The sequence below is a fragment of the Solea solea genome, chromosome 5 (genome assembly GCF_958295425.1).
Source record: "Solea solea chromosome 5, fSolSol10.1, whole genome shotgun sequence".
Lineage (NCBI taxonomy): Eukaryota > Metazoa > Chordata > Actinopteri > Pleuronectiformes > Soleidae > Solea > Solea solea.
Genome location: NC_081138.1, coordinates 29050946 through 29064084, shown reverse-complemented (window position 1 = coordinate 29064084; position 13139 = coordinate 29050946). Strand labels below are relative to the sequence as shown.

General features: G+C 39.4%; 1 protein-coding gene across 2 annotated transcripts in view; it reads right to left on the bottom strand.

Moving 5' to 3' along the window:
- Window positions 1-7386: 7386 nt before the first annotated feature.
- Window positions 7387-13139, bottom strand: part of LOC131459603 (glypican-6-like) — a 152205-nt gene continuing 146452 nt past the window's right edge. For both annotated transcript variants that reach the window (XM_058629601.1, XM_058629602.1), the window contains 2 exons: window positions 11845-12020; window positions 7387-9367 (listed from right to left, as the gene is read on the bottom strand). In XM_058629601.1, coding sequence (XP_058485584.1) covers window positions 9141-9367; window positions 11845-12020 — 403 coding nt within the window. In that variant the 3' untranslated portion in view covers window positions 7387-9140. The remainder of the gene's footprint in view (window positions 9368-11844; window positions 12021-13139) is intronic.

Here is a 13139-nt window from a genome sequence, read left to right as displayed (position 1 = left end):
TCCAAAATGTGACAAAAAAGTCATAGTATACTAAGGCTTCCAAAATGTGACAAAAAAGTCATAGTATACTAAGACTTCCAAAATGTCACAAAAAAGTCATAGTATACTAAGGCTTCCAAAATGTGACAAAAAAGTCATAGTATACTAAGGCTTCCAAAATGTCACAAAAAAGTCATAGTATACTAAGGCTTCCAAAATGTGACAAAAAAGTCATAGTATACTAAGGCTTCCAAAATGTGACAAAAAAGTCATAGCTATTATAATCATTATTTATAATGACAATTTAAAATTTAATAATTCAAAAATATTGTATTTCATTGTTTGAAAATACACATGCTTCTTGCGCTCCCTAATTAGTTTTTTTTAATTAGTGACTCTGACCCAGGGGCAGGCCTTTGGAAGCTGCCTGCTGATTGGCTACTGAGTTTTGGAGCAACAGCGTAATGGACCGGAAGTCGTCATGGGCTTGGGAGTCGCTGTCCGTCTGGAACTCGTTCCCAAAGTTTTCCCTGTCAACATCCGGCAAAATAATTGTAAGTACCTAACATTTATAATCTGACAAACGTTAGCAAAATTAAATCTAATCTAACAAACTGAACCTCATAACCTCATAACATTTACCCTTCATAAATTTTACATATCACTATCAAATATTCTCATTTAAATACAAATGGTAGCACATTAACTATTTAGAAAGGTGATCATTTCTATTTGAATTAGTGTTAAATGGACTGGTTTTACTGACGGTATTTTTTACTGTGATTTCTTTCCTGAAATAGTGTCTTCATTCAGCAGTTTATAGAAGCCTGTAATCAGTGATTACTGCCTGATTTATATATATATATATATATATATGTATATATATTCTAGATTTTTTCCCCTATATCTTGTGAATTTTTTGACTGATGCTTTTTCGCTTTTAGTATTATTATATTTTTTACATAGGCGTTAGTATACAACAGTGCGCTGCTCCTCAGATATACTGCATTAAAGGCATATTCAGCATTTTATTGTTGTTTTATACACAGTATGGCGCAATATGTTTGATTTGTATGTCCTTCAGAATGTATGACAAATAATATACTGTAGATATCTTTTTTTTGTCATTTCCCCACAGAGTTTTTACATCTGCAATTTCCTGTAAGTGAACAATCGCAGTTCAACTGAGTCTGTATTATATTGTAAATGTTATGTTTCTTTCACTATTACCAATAAAAATTCAAGGTTTCGTCACAACAGAGAAACAATGTTATTTTTTTTAATAAAATGTTTATTTTTTTTACCTTTATTATTTTCTGTATACAAGAATGTGTAACAAAAGCCAAATAAGCAGTCCATTTTAAGTCTTTTAAAAAATGGTAAGGCATGTCTGCTTGTATAACCATCAACTTCACTCCCCCACCCCCAGAAAACAAAAAAAAAAACATTTTGAACAGCGTGCACCGACAGCTCCAAAAAACCCTTAATGCGCTCCCTCATTTTCTGATTTTGCAAACCACGACAGCACCACACTCACAGCATACAGTATGTTATTTTAGCAAGAGTGCAACAAATGATCAACATCAAAATGGAGAGGGCTTTGCATAAACACATTTCCTTCTAAACATAAAAAAAGAAAACCTCACATTTTCTACTCTTCTCCCCCCCCCCCCCCCCCCCCACACACACACACACACCTTTTTTTTAAAATACCAGGGAATAAAAACAGAAAGAAAAGACTCAAAAAGAATATTTTGCAAAGCATTGAAGAAGTCTTGGACAGGATTAGAGATAGAGAGAAATACACGGATCCCCGGAAGCGACATGGAAGAAAAGAAAAGGTTCACAAAATAAGGTTGAACATTAAATGTGCGAGATTTCTCAAAACCTTTGTGGGATCTGGTGAAAGTTTAACCCTTAGTGTGCACCTATGGTAATTTGCGGTGGGAATAATAAACAACTCCTTATATGGACATCCTGGGGTGTGCGGGTGTGTGTGTTTACAGGTCACATATTCAGGTTTTAAAAATCTTAAAAGTCTTTTTTGTCTTCTTTTGCGTTTTTGAGTCAAAGTTATTTATATATATTTTTAGTCGTGATATAAAGTAGGAATAATTGTGCAGAATTCACAAAATTAGACCGTTTTTAGACCAAGTGAAATGAACTGTGACGTATTTCCAGATTTCACAAATTCTATCCCGATTTTAAACATTTCGAGCACTTTTTGCTGTTAATATAGTTACAGTATATATAGTTGTTGAAAATGACCATTTCTTTTTCATCAGATTGCACTGGAAAAAAAGGGATATATGACACTGTATATGTTTAAATCTAGTAATGGAAAAAAGCAGCCCAAATGCTCTGTGTTCTAAGAGGTTACAGAGGTTTTTAAGAAAGGTTTTGTGAGACAGTTGTTGGTTATTTGTGAATTAACAGATAAAGCGAATACTTTCATACCACCGGATCTCACAAGAATGGTGAATTCATAAATGATAAATGTCGCCATGGTGACTTAGCCGGGTTAAAAGACAGCAGCCACCTTTGTGACACAGAAAAAAAATCTCGACTTTAATTCAACGTACCTCGCTTATCCACTAATCTCGCTTCTTAGTACAGCTCTCGGTCGTGTTTACGGCCAAGCACTGATTTAACGTCTTTTTATATGAGGCCAAATCTCCAAATAAACCTCTATAAACCTCCCTCGCTGCTGTGTATATTGACCTAAAAGATTTTATAAAAAAGTATTTCAACTGAATTCATTTTCAACCTTGTTTTTTTTACCCTTCCATGTCGCTTCTGGGCCACCGTAGGAATATTCAAACATACAGACTGTGTCATACTGTAAAGGAAAGACTAATGACACCAGCTCTCTTCTTCTGATATGATCTTTTTTTTTTGGAACCCTTGTAATTCAGGGACACACAGTAAAGTTAAGCCTTTTCTTCACTAACTCAAAACTTTCCAAAGGCTTTTTCCAACCCCATTTGACTTCTTTGCGGCTGGAGACGCTTTGTGAAACATTCTACTTTCATAAACCAAGTCGTTAAAGTGTAAACACCAACTTCCTACCTTGTTATCGACACACACTGCACTTATTTCTTGGCCTCGATTTCAGAATATCTGCCTACACAATGTTTTTTTTTTTTTTGTTAAATCTAAAAATTGAATTTATGTGTGCTGTTTGACATCAGCGATATATATATACGCCACTAACTTCCCCCTATGACTCTACTGTTCTCCGGCTGTATTGATTCAATTCGCCAATTGCAGAATCACCAAAGCACAAAGATCATTTAAATGCAGGAAACAAAATGACACGGGAGCAACAAAAACAGAACAAAAAAAAACACTTAAATGTGTTAAAGACACGACATTCAGAAGCAGGTGGGAAATGTGAACTTAAAAAGCCAGGATTAAGTTTTCTGTGTGAGTTCAAATGTGCTGCAGCCCCCCCCCACATGTCATGATTTTTACATGAAACCTCCTCCACTGCTGTCCAGGACTCCCGCGAGGGTAAACCCTAACGGATCAGATAAAAACTGCTGCTGCACATCGGGCCTGACAGCTACTTACATCGATAATAATTTATTCAATATTACATAATGCATTATAAATGGTGACTGCTGTGTGTCCATCCGGTCTACCTCCCATCTGCCTCTCCTGTCTGACCCACAGAAACACGGCGTCAGCTTGTTTCACGTCTCAGTGACACAGTCGGGTGCTCGTGTTAAAAATACCAGAATGAAAATGAACTTTTCTTTAACGGGGTGGATTTTATTGCCCCCCTGTGAAATACGTTCAGTTGTACCAAACGTTGGGAAATACCCAATAAAATACTTCTTTTATCAAGGTACTGCCAGGGTTTTCTAAATCACATTTAAGATTTTTAATAAAACTTTGAATGAAATATAATCTCCTAACAGTTTAAAGGTAAATGTAATGAAAGATGTGTGTCCCGTATTCAAGGCAAGGTTATATTTAAACTGCTCCGTGGTCTGTGTACAGACTAGCCAGTTAGCGTAGCATAGCACAGACTAGCGTAGCTCTCAAGCAAACAACGCCATATACGCTTGTTAACTTGTTTGTACTGCTAATTTCTGACGCTAGCGTTCACACCAAACTCAAATTTTCACACTGTTCGTGCCGCAGGATAACTGCCTTTTTTTTTACCATTTGCCCCGCTGTCTTTTTGTTTTTGTAAATATCACAACAAATTTTCACGTCAACACTAACTGTTCTCCAGAGTTGAACATTTTAGACTTGAGCTTCACATTTTGCGCCGCGCTACATGGCCAACAAGAAATTAGCGTCTAGATTAGATTAGAAAAGACCTTGTCTAGTTTTTTTTTCTTTAAGCGGGTTTAAAAAAAGTGGAAAAATACCAAACTATTACTTTGGACCTCGAAAATTCAGTTTGTATAATGACAATAAAGATCCTTTCCTATCCTTCCAGATTTATTTTGTGAACATTTGCAGTTTTATGTGAATATTGTGACGTGTTCTTTACGTTCTTTACTTTAGATGTTGCAACACTTTACTTTTTGTGCTTAAACCTAATGACCAGGAAGATTTTCAGATTGAAAAACATAACCGAGAATGCAGTTTAGTTTGTGTCGTATAATGTAGGAGACAAGGTTGCACATGAGCAATCGGAAACATCCGAGAGGAAACGGAGACCACTCATGTAACTTCTGCCTAAACTGTTGAGCTAACATTATTTTAGACACTGAAGGGAGGGTAAACTCTGTTTATGTGTGTTTGGTTTTCATTGCTCCCCTGCTTCTGTCTCATACAGGCTTTGACCTAGAAAAGGCCCAACAGGCTTGCTGAGTCATCCCTGCAGGATTCACTGATACACCCGCGCCGAGTTCTCGGCTGATTGTCGGCTGAGTGCGTTCACGGAGCCACATCTTAAAAATGCCCACAGCGTTCTGACCCAGCATCCTTTTTTTTTTTTCTCAGCAGTGATTTTTAAGATGACCAAAACCAATAAGAGGAATATAATGATAAACACTCCTTTTTTTGACCCAGAGGTAGAAAATGAGGAAATCATTGTCCAGCATTTCGTCTCTTCTCGTCTCCTCCTAAGCTCCACGTGACTTATTTTGAGCAACCCGGTCTGCTTGTTCGTCGTGTACGTTCTTCAATATTTAAAGGGTGCTGACCTGGTCGTCCTTCTCGCCAGTGACAGAGTTGCAGCCGCGACACTCGTTGACATTTTGCTCGCTGACGTTTGTCGTGTTTTGTTTCTGCAAGCCCGACTCACCCAGAAGTGGCACATACATACTACTTTATCATCCACTATGTTTTTATAAAAACTGGCATTTCAGTAAATTGAGATGAACAACACTCCTGCGCCGTTGAACCTTTGCGGAGGAGGAGGAGGAGGAGGAGAAGGGCATGATCGGCCTTGTTTAGACTGCAGCTTTTAAGCATATCCACATTATATGTAGCTTGTTTTTTTGTTTTTTTTGGGGGGGTGGTTTCAGCAGTCTGGACAAATACACATACAGGGAGGTTGTTTCGAATGCGGTTTCAATCTCAGATTTCAAAGCATCTACTGCGTCACTCGCAGCTTGACTCCAACAACAACAACAATAACAACGACATATAGATCCAGAAAGACGGAAATTAAAACACAGCGGAAGACAATAGTTTAAAAATCAGGAGAACGTTTGTGCCGTGGCCACTTGTTTTTCCAGGGGGCGTGGCCTGTAACTATAGAAATCGACGGGATAGACTCTATATGGACACGCTCAGATAGTCAGATCTGATCACTTGCTAGAGTTGGACCCAGGAGAACCGATTCTGATCGGATATGCTTACAAATCCGATTTGGGCTGCAGTCTAAACTTGACCTGAGAGGGGCGGTCAAGTGTCGGATGAGGGGAAAACCGTCTAGAAGACATGTAAGGAATAGAACATGTATGTAGGTCCAGCGTGTAAGCATTAGTGACATCTAATGGCGAGACTGCATGTATGAATGTATTTCTACATGTGCGTACTAAGCTTCTCCTTCTGTAGAAACAAGACGATGGCCTCCATGACGTTTTTTAAACTTTACACTGGTTATTATGTTCAATTTCTGCCAATAAATCCAAGTAAATGTCACACACTGGACATTTAATTGGAGGAATGTTACATTCTCCTCATTAGTCGACAGAGATGAGCCGTTTCACTGTGCTGCGGTTTTGTCACATGCTTTCTTTCACGTGAAGTCATTGTGCTATTTCCGTTCAAAGGAAAAAAAAGGGAGCGCGCGGATGTTGGGGGAATCGTGCGTTGAATCTGCTCAGCTCTTGTCCCACTTCACAATTAAGGCGAACGAATGGGTGATTTAATTTAATCACGCTGATTCTGGTGGGAAGCCGTTGTTTTGCCTTTTTTTTTAACCCTGAAGCTGTGTGTGTGTGTGTGTGTGTGTGTGTGTGTGTGTGTGTGTGTGTGTGGGGAGTGAGGTGAGAGGGGTCAAATGTTCTGCAGGAGGATTCCTGTGGTGTGCTTAGTGTCTTCCATATGCCATATGTACCCACCGAGGAAATACTTCTGTGGAGACAACTGCAGCCTTGGGATGGACATGCAGATGTTAAGTCAACTCCAGCTGTTTGCACTGGGACCGCAGAAGGACCTCGGCTCACCTGCAGCTGTTATTTGTACCAAACTACATCAGACAAGCTGGGTTACGGTTTCATGTTCTTGAATGATTTCCCCTCATGCTGAGCAAAACCTGTGCACTACCTCTTTAAGAGGCTCAGCTGGTAATCTGTCACGGCAATGGCTTCTGGATAAAGTCCCTGTTGAGACTTCGTTTACTGGCGATGTAAAGATTGTTCCAGGTGCTTATGAGCTGATGATAGACGTGAGTGTCTGCCTCAAAGGCCCTCTTTCATTTAACAGTTCACATTTGCCTCTTTGTTTGTGTCAGCAATAATGCCCGCAACAATCCTTAAAGCGGTCTTAAATGTATGGCCGCAGGTCTTTGCCATTGCGTTGTGCTCTTGGAGCGCAGGCTATCGGCTCCCTGGGCCCTCAAGAGAACGGCTTGCGGTAAAAGCCTGTAGGACATAAAAGGGAGGTTATGAATAGTAACACTAATTCCAAGAGCACATTGGGAGCCCTCTAACCCAGACACCCTGCTACTTTACCAGTTCCTGGCACTGTAAATGACCACTTGAACAACCTGTAGCCTGCAGAGGGGACGGGGTTCTGTTCCCATTAACCAGAAGACGGACATCAGCGAGAAAATGCAAATTATTGATGTGGTGTTCAGTAAGATGTGAGTGGGCAGAGCTGCAGCGCAGCGGCGTCTGAGAACAGCAATTTGTAGCCTCTCAAGTTTCTGCTCCTGTTTGCTTACGATTTCTAAAGCTTTTCATGGTCTTTACCGAGTGCATTTACCAGATTTGTTTTTAACGTACAAACACACGTCCTCCGCGAGGCGTCCTTTCACGACTACAGTCCATGTTGACGGAACAGCTTTCCTGAAGGCAACTGAAGATGTACTGTATGTCTCTAACCTTTACTTCCTTGTCTATTTGTTTGAAACCCACACTTTCACCTCCTTCCACTCTTTCCACAATTATTATTATTTTTTTATCAGCACTCAGGTAAAAGGTTTTTCAGTCATCCAAGCCAAAGAATGTCATACTATTATTTTCTGGTGTTTTATTCCTCCTGTTTTTGTTTTCCCGGTGTTCCCTCATCGCTGATTACCGAGTTCTATGATTGAACTTAATTACTTCCTCATTTATGTTTCTTTTGTTTTGATTTCTTACATATTTTGTTTAATTACTTCATGTAGTCGTGGGGATGGGAGACAGGAGGTGTGGGGGTTGTTTTGTTTTATCCTGTTGAGCGAAATTACTTTACATGAGAAGCGCTTTGTAAATAAAGGGTGATTGATTGACTGATGATGTGAAAATGAAACCCACAGACAAATAAATCATAATTAGCTACAAGTAAAAACATGATAGCCAAGAAAATAAAGGAAAATGTCAGTTGCAAAAGCCTAAAATTACTAATATACTGTATTCCGAGATCAGTTTGGGGTTGTAGGTTAAATACCTAGGCGGAAAAGTGTAACAGAATAATATTATCTTGGATGCTGCTGTGGAAACCTTCCTTTTTTCTTTTTTTTTTTTACTTTTACGGTGGTCAAATAACAATTCATTCACAAAAACATAGCCATTAACTAAACCAGAAAGCTAGGATTACAGTACCTTGCAGTAAAATACGTACTGTAACCTTTTATACGCGTACGAGTACAATCCGTTAAATGATCTGAAAATATAGATTTTCTCTCTCTATGGGGGGGTGGATGTTTATCTGTAGCATAAAAAACAAAAACTATGAAGCAAACCAAAATAATAATAATATCATAATAATCATCTGTGCAAAGTAGTTTTCTCTCTGTGTGCCATATAACTGTATCAGCACCTGCTTAGAGATATAATCAAAATGTGCAACTATAAAGTGGCTGAAAAGACGGCTGATTCCTGACGCTGCACTGATACATAACCAAACGGGAAACCAGGTGAAATGCTAGCACTGTTCATTTCTGTGCCACCTGCTCCACAACTGCGAGGCCTGCATTAAAACAGACAGACACAAAGAAAAGGAAAAAGAAAAAGACGTTGTCACTTATCATTTCCACGCATGCACACAGTTAGACTTCATCCTTTTTGTCTGAGGGGGAGAAGACTAATAAGACAAAACGGGTGCTTTGTTTTTGACAAATTCATCCTACAAAGAAAAAGAAAAACATCACCTTTTTTTTTTTCTTAAAAACCACTGACAGGGCCATCTCAAAGATGTGTCACTTCCTTGGAGAGGAACGTGCGTTTCAAACTCCACTTAAAAAATAACGAGAGAACAATACATCTTCTTTTCTTTTCTTTTCTTTTCTTTTCTTTTCTTTTTTTTTTTCTTTCTTTCTCAGAGATGTGAAAGCTGGTTCAGCGATGGCACCAAGCATTCTTTGGGAGACGAGCAGGATGCAGCGCTGCACTCACTTCCCGTCCTATGATACAGTAAGCCATTCTCCACGGGTTTCCAGGAGGTTCTACATGTCCAGTGAGGGGAACAGCACTAGAACTTGCTGTTAAACATACTGTATGGAACAGTATTTAAAAAAAAGTCAGTGATCAGGCCACACGTGTGTATTATCTCCATTGAGTCTGCACTGCCCAAAGCGGCAGTGTGAGGGCGGCCATCACCAGCAGTAGGGAGGGTCCGCGGGAAAAGGACTTGTCGGCGGCGGCGGCTGCTGATGCGCGTTCATCGCTCCTGTCAGCTCCGATCACCGGAGGATCCGTTCCGACAAAAACGAACTCCGTCGTGCAGCCTTCGGGGCAGCCACTGCCACTGCCGGAGGTGCTGCCCTCGTCACCTAAACAAAAAAATCACAAAAATGTACATACAAGCTGGAACGTCTTTTAGTAGCGATAAAAAGTAGCAACAATTGTGCAGAAGACACAAAATAGACCGTTTTTTTGTTCTTTACTGTGATGTATTTCCAAATTTCACAAATTCAATCCGATTTTAAACATTTTGAGGACTTTTTGCTTAGTTGTGTTTATATTATATAGTTGGTGAAAATGAGAAATAGGAAAAAAAAAATTGCCTAGATTATGCTGACAAAAAGCAAATAAAACACTCTATATTGCACATTCTTATAGCCTCTGTATATACTGGTTGTTTTAACATAGTCATGGAAAAAAAAGCAGCCAAAATGCTCTGTGTTCTAAGAGTTAAAAGTGTGGATTAAAGCGGTGATTTCTCCTGAAAATGTCGAAGAAAACCCTTAAACATAGAAGCACTCAGAGATTCATTTAGCTGATAAAGGCCATTTCATTCTACTCTATTCTACCAATGTTTATTTATTATATACTGTATGTGTCATGTGTTTACCGCTGGGTATTACAACTAATGTCCATAATCAATTCGGTCCTACGAGGTCCTGATTCGATTAAGTATCAATATCATATTGATTTAGCCAAAGCATTGCATTGTTATCCCTCGGTTACATGGGAGTCGCTGGTCTCCTGAAGCATTGTTAGCTGTTTGTGTATCTTAGGTAAATCCACAATGAAGGGTTTCAAATACAGACGTCACAAGACGGCACATTTTTTTACTCAGCGATGGAGGCGGCACTTTAAAGAAACTTACCACTTTCAGTCTGCAAATTAAACAAGATCCCAGTGAAGTCTTATTCACATGGAATGCAAGTAATGCAGTTTTCTCATTGTAGGAGTCAGAGAGGGTCCCCCCCCCCCCCCATGCCAAATTGGAATCTATGGAACAATTTTACTTTCTCCAGCACTGGCTGTCTGATGTTTTAACCATTCCTAAGAGAAAAAAACAGCAAGTGTGACAGCAACTAAAATTGAGTTACGGTTCACAAATGTAGCACTGTCGCGTCGCCATACTTTTTATTTGTAGTGCAGAGTTTCTCCCGTCTCGTCTGAAAGAATGGATTCTGTCATTGCCGCATTTGAGATGTACATCATTGTCCCGTGTCACTGTACCCACACGGAAATTTATTCCCCTAATAATGTCAGTGTTGCCTCAGTCGTGCAACACTGAGGCAGCCTGTGACGCTGCGCGGTGAGTCGCTCCTCCGTGAATGACACCTGGGATTTTATTTTGGTCATAACAGTTTGTAATGTATGGGGAGGGTGTGTTTTCTAGTCTTGGGATTTCAAACTATGTTTGTGAAGACTTTTTAATCCAGTCTTCCAAACTTTTGAAGGGTTTTGTTGAGGTTAACATTAGGGTGTTAGGATTAAATTAGGATTGACATATTTGGCCTTTTAACCCTTTACAGAGCACTGGAGGATTACATTTTTCAATTTATTTTTATTTTCATGTAGAAAATCAAGCTACCATATACAATATGGTTCCTTGCCTGTCCAAAAAGAGTGTATATATAAGAATATACAAATAAAAACACAAATTAAGTGAAAGGAACATGATTTTAGAACATTAAAGAACATTTTAGAATAGCGTTCCCCAATCCTGGTCCTCATGGGACACCGTGCATGTTTAGATGTTTCCCTGCTCCAAAAAACACCTGATTGATTGATTTCTTCAACTAACCATCATTAGTTTTTGAGATTTTTACCATAGATTGTGTATTTTTGCCTTGTGGAACTGCACTGAAGTTTCTAACAGCTCTTATGCAGTCAAAATCTAAATGGTAAATGTATTTAGATAAAACTTTTCTAGTCGTGACGACTGCTGTCTTGATGCTCTTAGCTGTCTTTGGGACAGTAGCTCAGTGGTTGGGGGTTTGATTCCCGGGCTCTGCTTGTCTAGATGCTGATGTGTTCTTGGGCAAGATACTTAACCCTTAGTGCTCACGTACACCCTTGGTAAATTGCCATGGGAATAATACACAAACTCCTTATATGGACATCCATATTTTCCGTCTTCTTATGTGTTGTTGAGTCAAAGTTATGATTCATTTTATGTCGCATTTTTAGACCGTTTTTTTTCCTTTCATTTTTGTTCATAAAAACGATCCAAGTGAACTTTGAACTGTGAGATTTGAAACGTTGTGAGTACTTTTTGCACAGGTGTGTTTATATAGTTGGTGAAAATATATATACTGTATTTTTTATCAGATTGCCTAGATTGTGCTGAAAAAATCTGTATTACACATTTTTATAGCCTCTGTATATACTGTACGTATAAACATAGTAAAGGAGAAAAAGCAGTGTTTGGGTTAAGTCTCTTGCCCAGGGACACACTGGGATGCACAACTAGCAGCAGAGCTGGGAATCAAACCCTTGTCTTCCCGGACTCCACTGTTGCCCCCTCAGTTACAGTAGAAACTCTTCTCTCTGTACTTTGAATCATACTTACTGGAGTCCTGGAAGTAGATGTCATTTCCATTGTAGGCATTCTTCAGCTTGTTGGTCATGACACGCAGCGCCATGATCTGCTGGCGAATCAGCGTGTCGGGCCGCGTGATGTCCACGTCCACCTCTGGGTTGTTCACTTGGTTGGTTAAACCGTCCTTCACCACTTCGGGGAAATATCTGGTCAAAGGACACGAAACAATCCTTAATTTACGAACTTGTGGGTGAGATTTAGCGTCCTTGTTGTTTGGCTTTGCCGTGTTTCCAGTGCAGATTGATGATGCCAATGCTGAGCACATAAATATAGGCCAAAAAAAAGAATGTTTGTATTCAGTTTTCACTCAAGTTGTACGACCACTTATCAAATATATCTCTTCTACAACCAAGTGAAACTAATCTGATATGAAAATCTGAATTGACGATCAAATTTCTGACCTGAAAAATCTCAAATGTGCCTTGAAGTTCGCACGTAGCCTGTGAAACTAAAGTAATCTAATCAAGTTACAGATGTTACAGATCATCTTCAGTCTTGTCTTTTTGCCAGAGCGGCTGCAGCCTCTGACCAGGATATTGTCTCCATGGTTTTCTCCTCAGCACCACATACGCACTTTGTAGAGAATCTCATAAAATTGGAGGGAACAAGTGTGAATATCTCATCATCTCGTGTGACACGCCGAGGATTCAAAAGTAGACCCGACTGAAGTGAAAGTGTTTGAGGCAGCCGCTTTGAACCTGACACTGAGAATGCTCAGTTATCAGAGTTAATAGGCTATTTCATGTTTGATTATTCACTTGCTGTGGTAATTGCATTCATGTTAATGTTCTTTATAACACTTGTTCATGTGTTATGTCACCATTTACCGGTTTAATTGTGTCTCATATAATTGTTTTCATAGAAAATGAAGTGCTCATAGTTTATCCTCCTGCAGACTGGGAGATAATTGCTCACATGTGTGGCCCAATCTGCCTCTTCTTATGTTCGAGGTTTACAGCTTTAATCTTAATATCAATGACATGACTGTGTGAGCAGAAACCCCACAATATACAATGAGCCTAGCAGGAAGCTAACAGGATCCTGTGTCCTTTAGCGTTAAGCTTTTGATTGACATCAAACTCAATGACTTTTCAATTACTTTCCAGGACCAATTTCCTCAAATTCAAGGACTGGATGTGCTGACACAGCTTAAGATGGGAGGGCAACTTGTAAGAGCCACTTCACCCACTGGTGTCCACTTTCATTGATTTGAAGCACTCTCCGCATCCGGACAAGTGATTGTCCTTGGAATCAAGGTATATTCT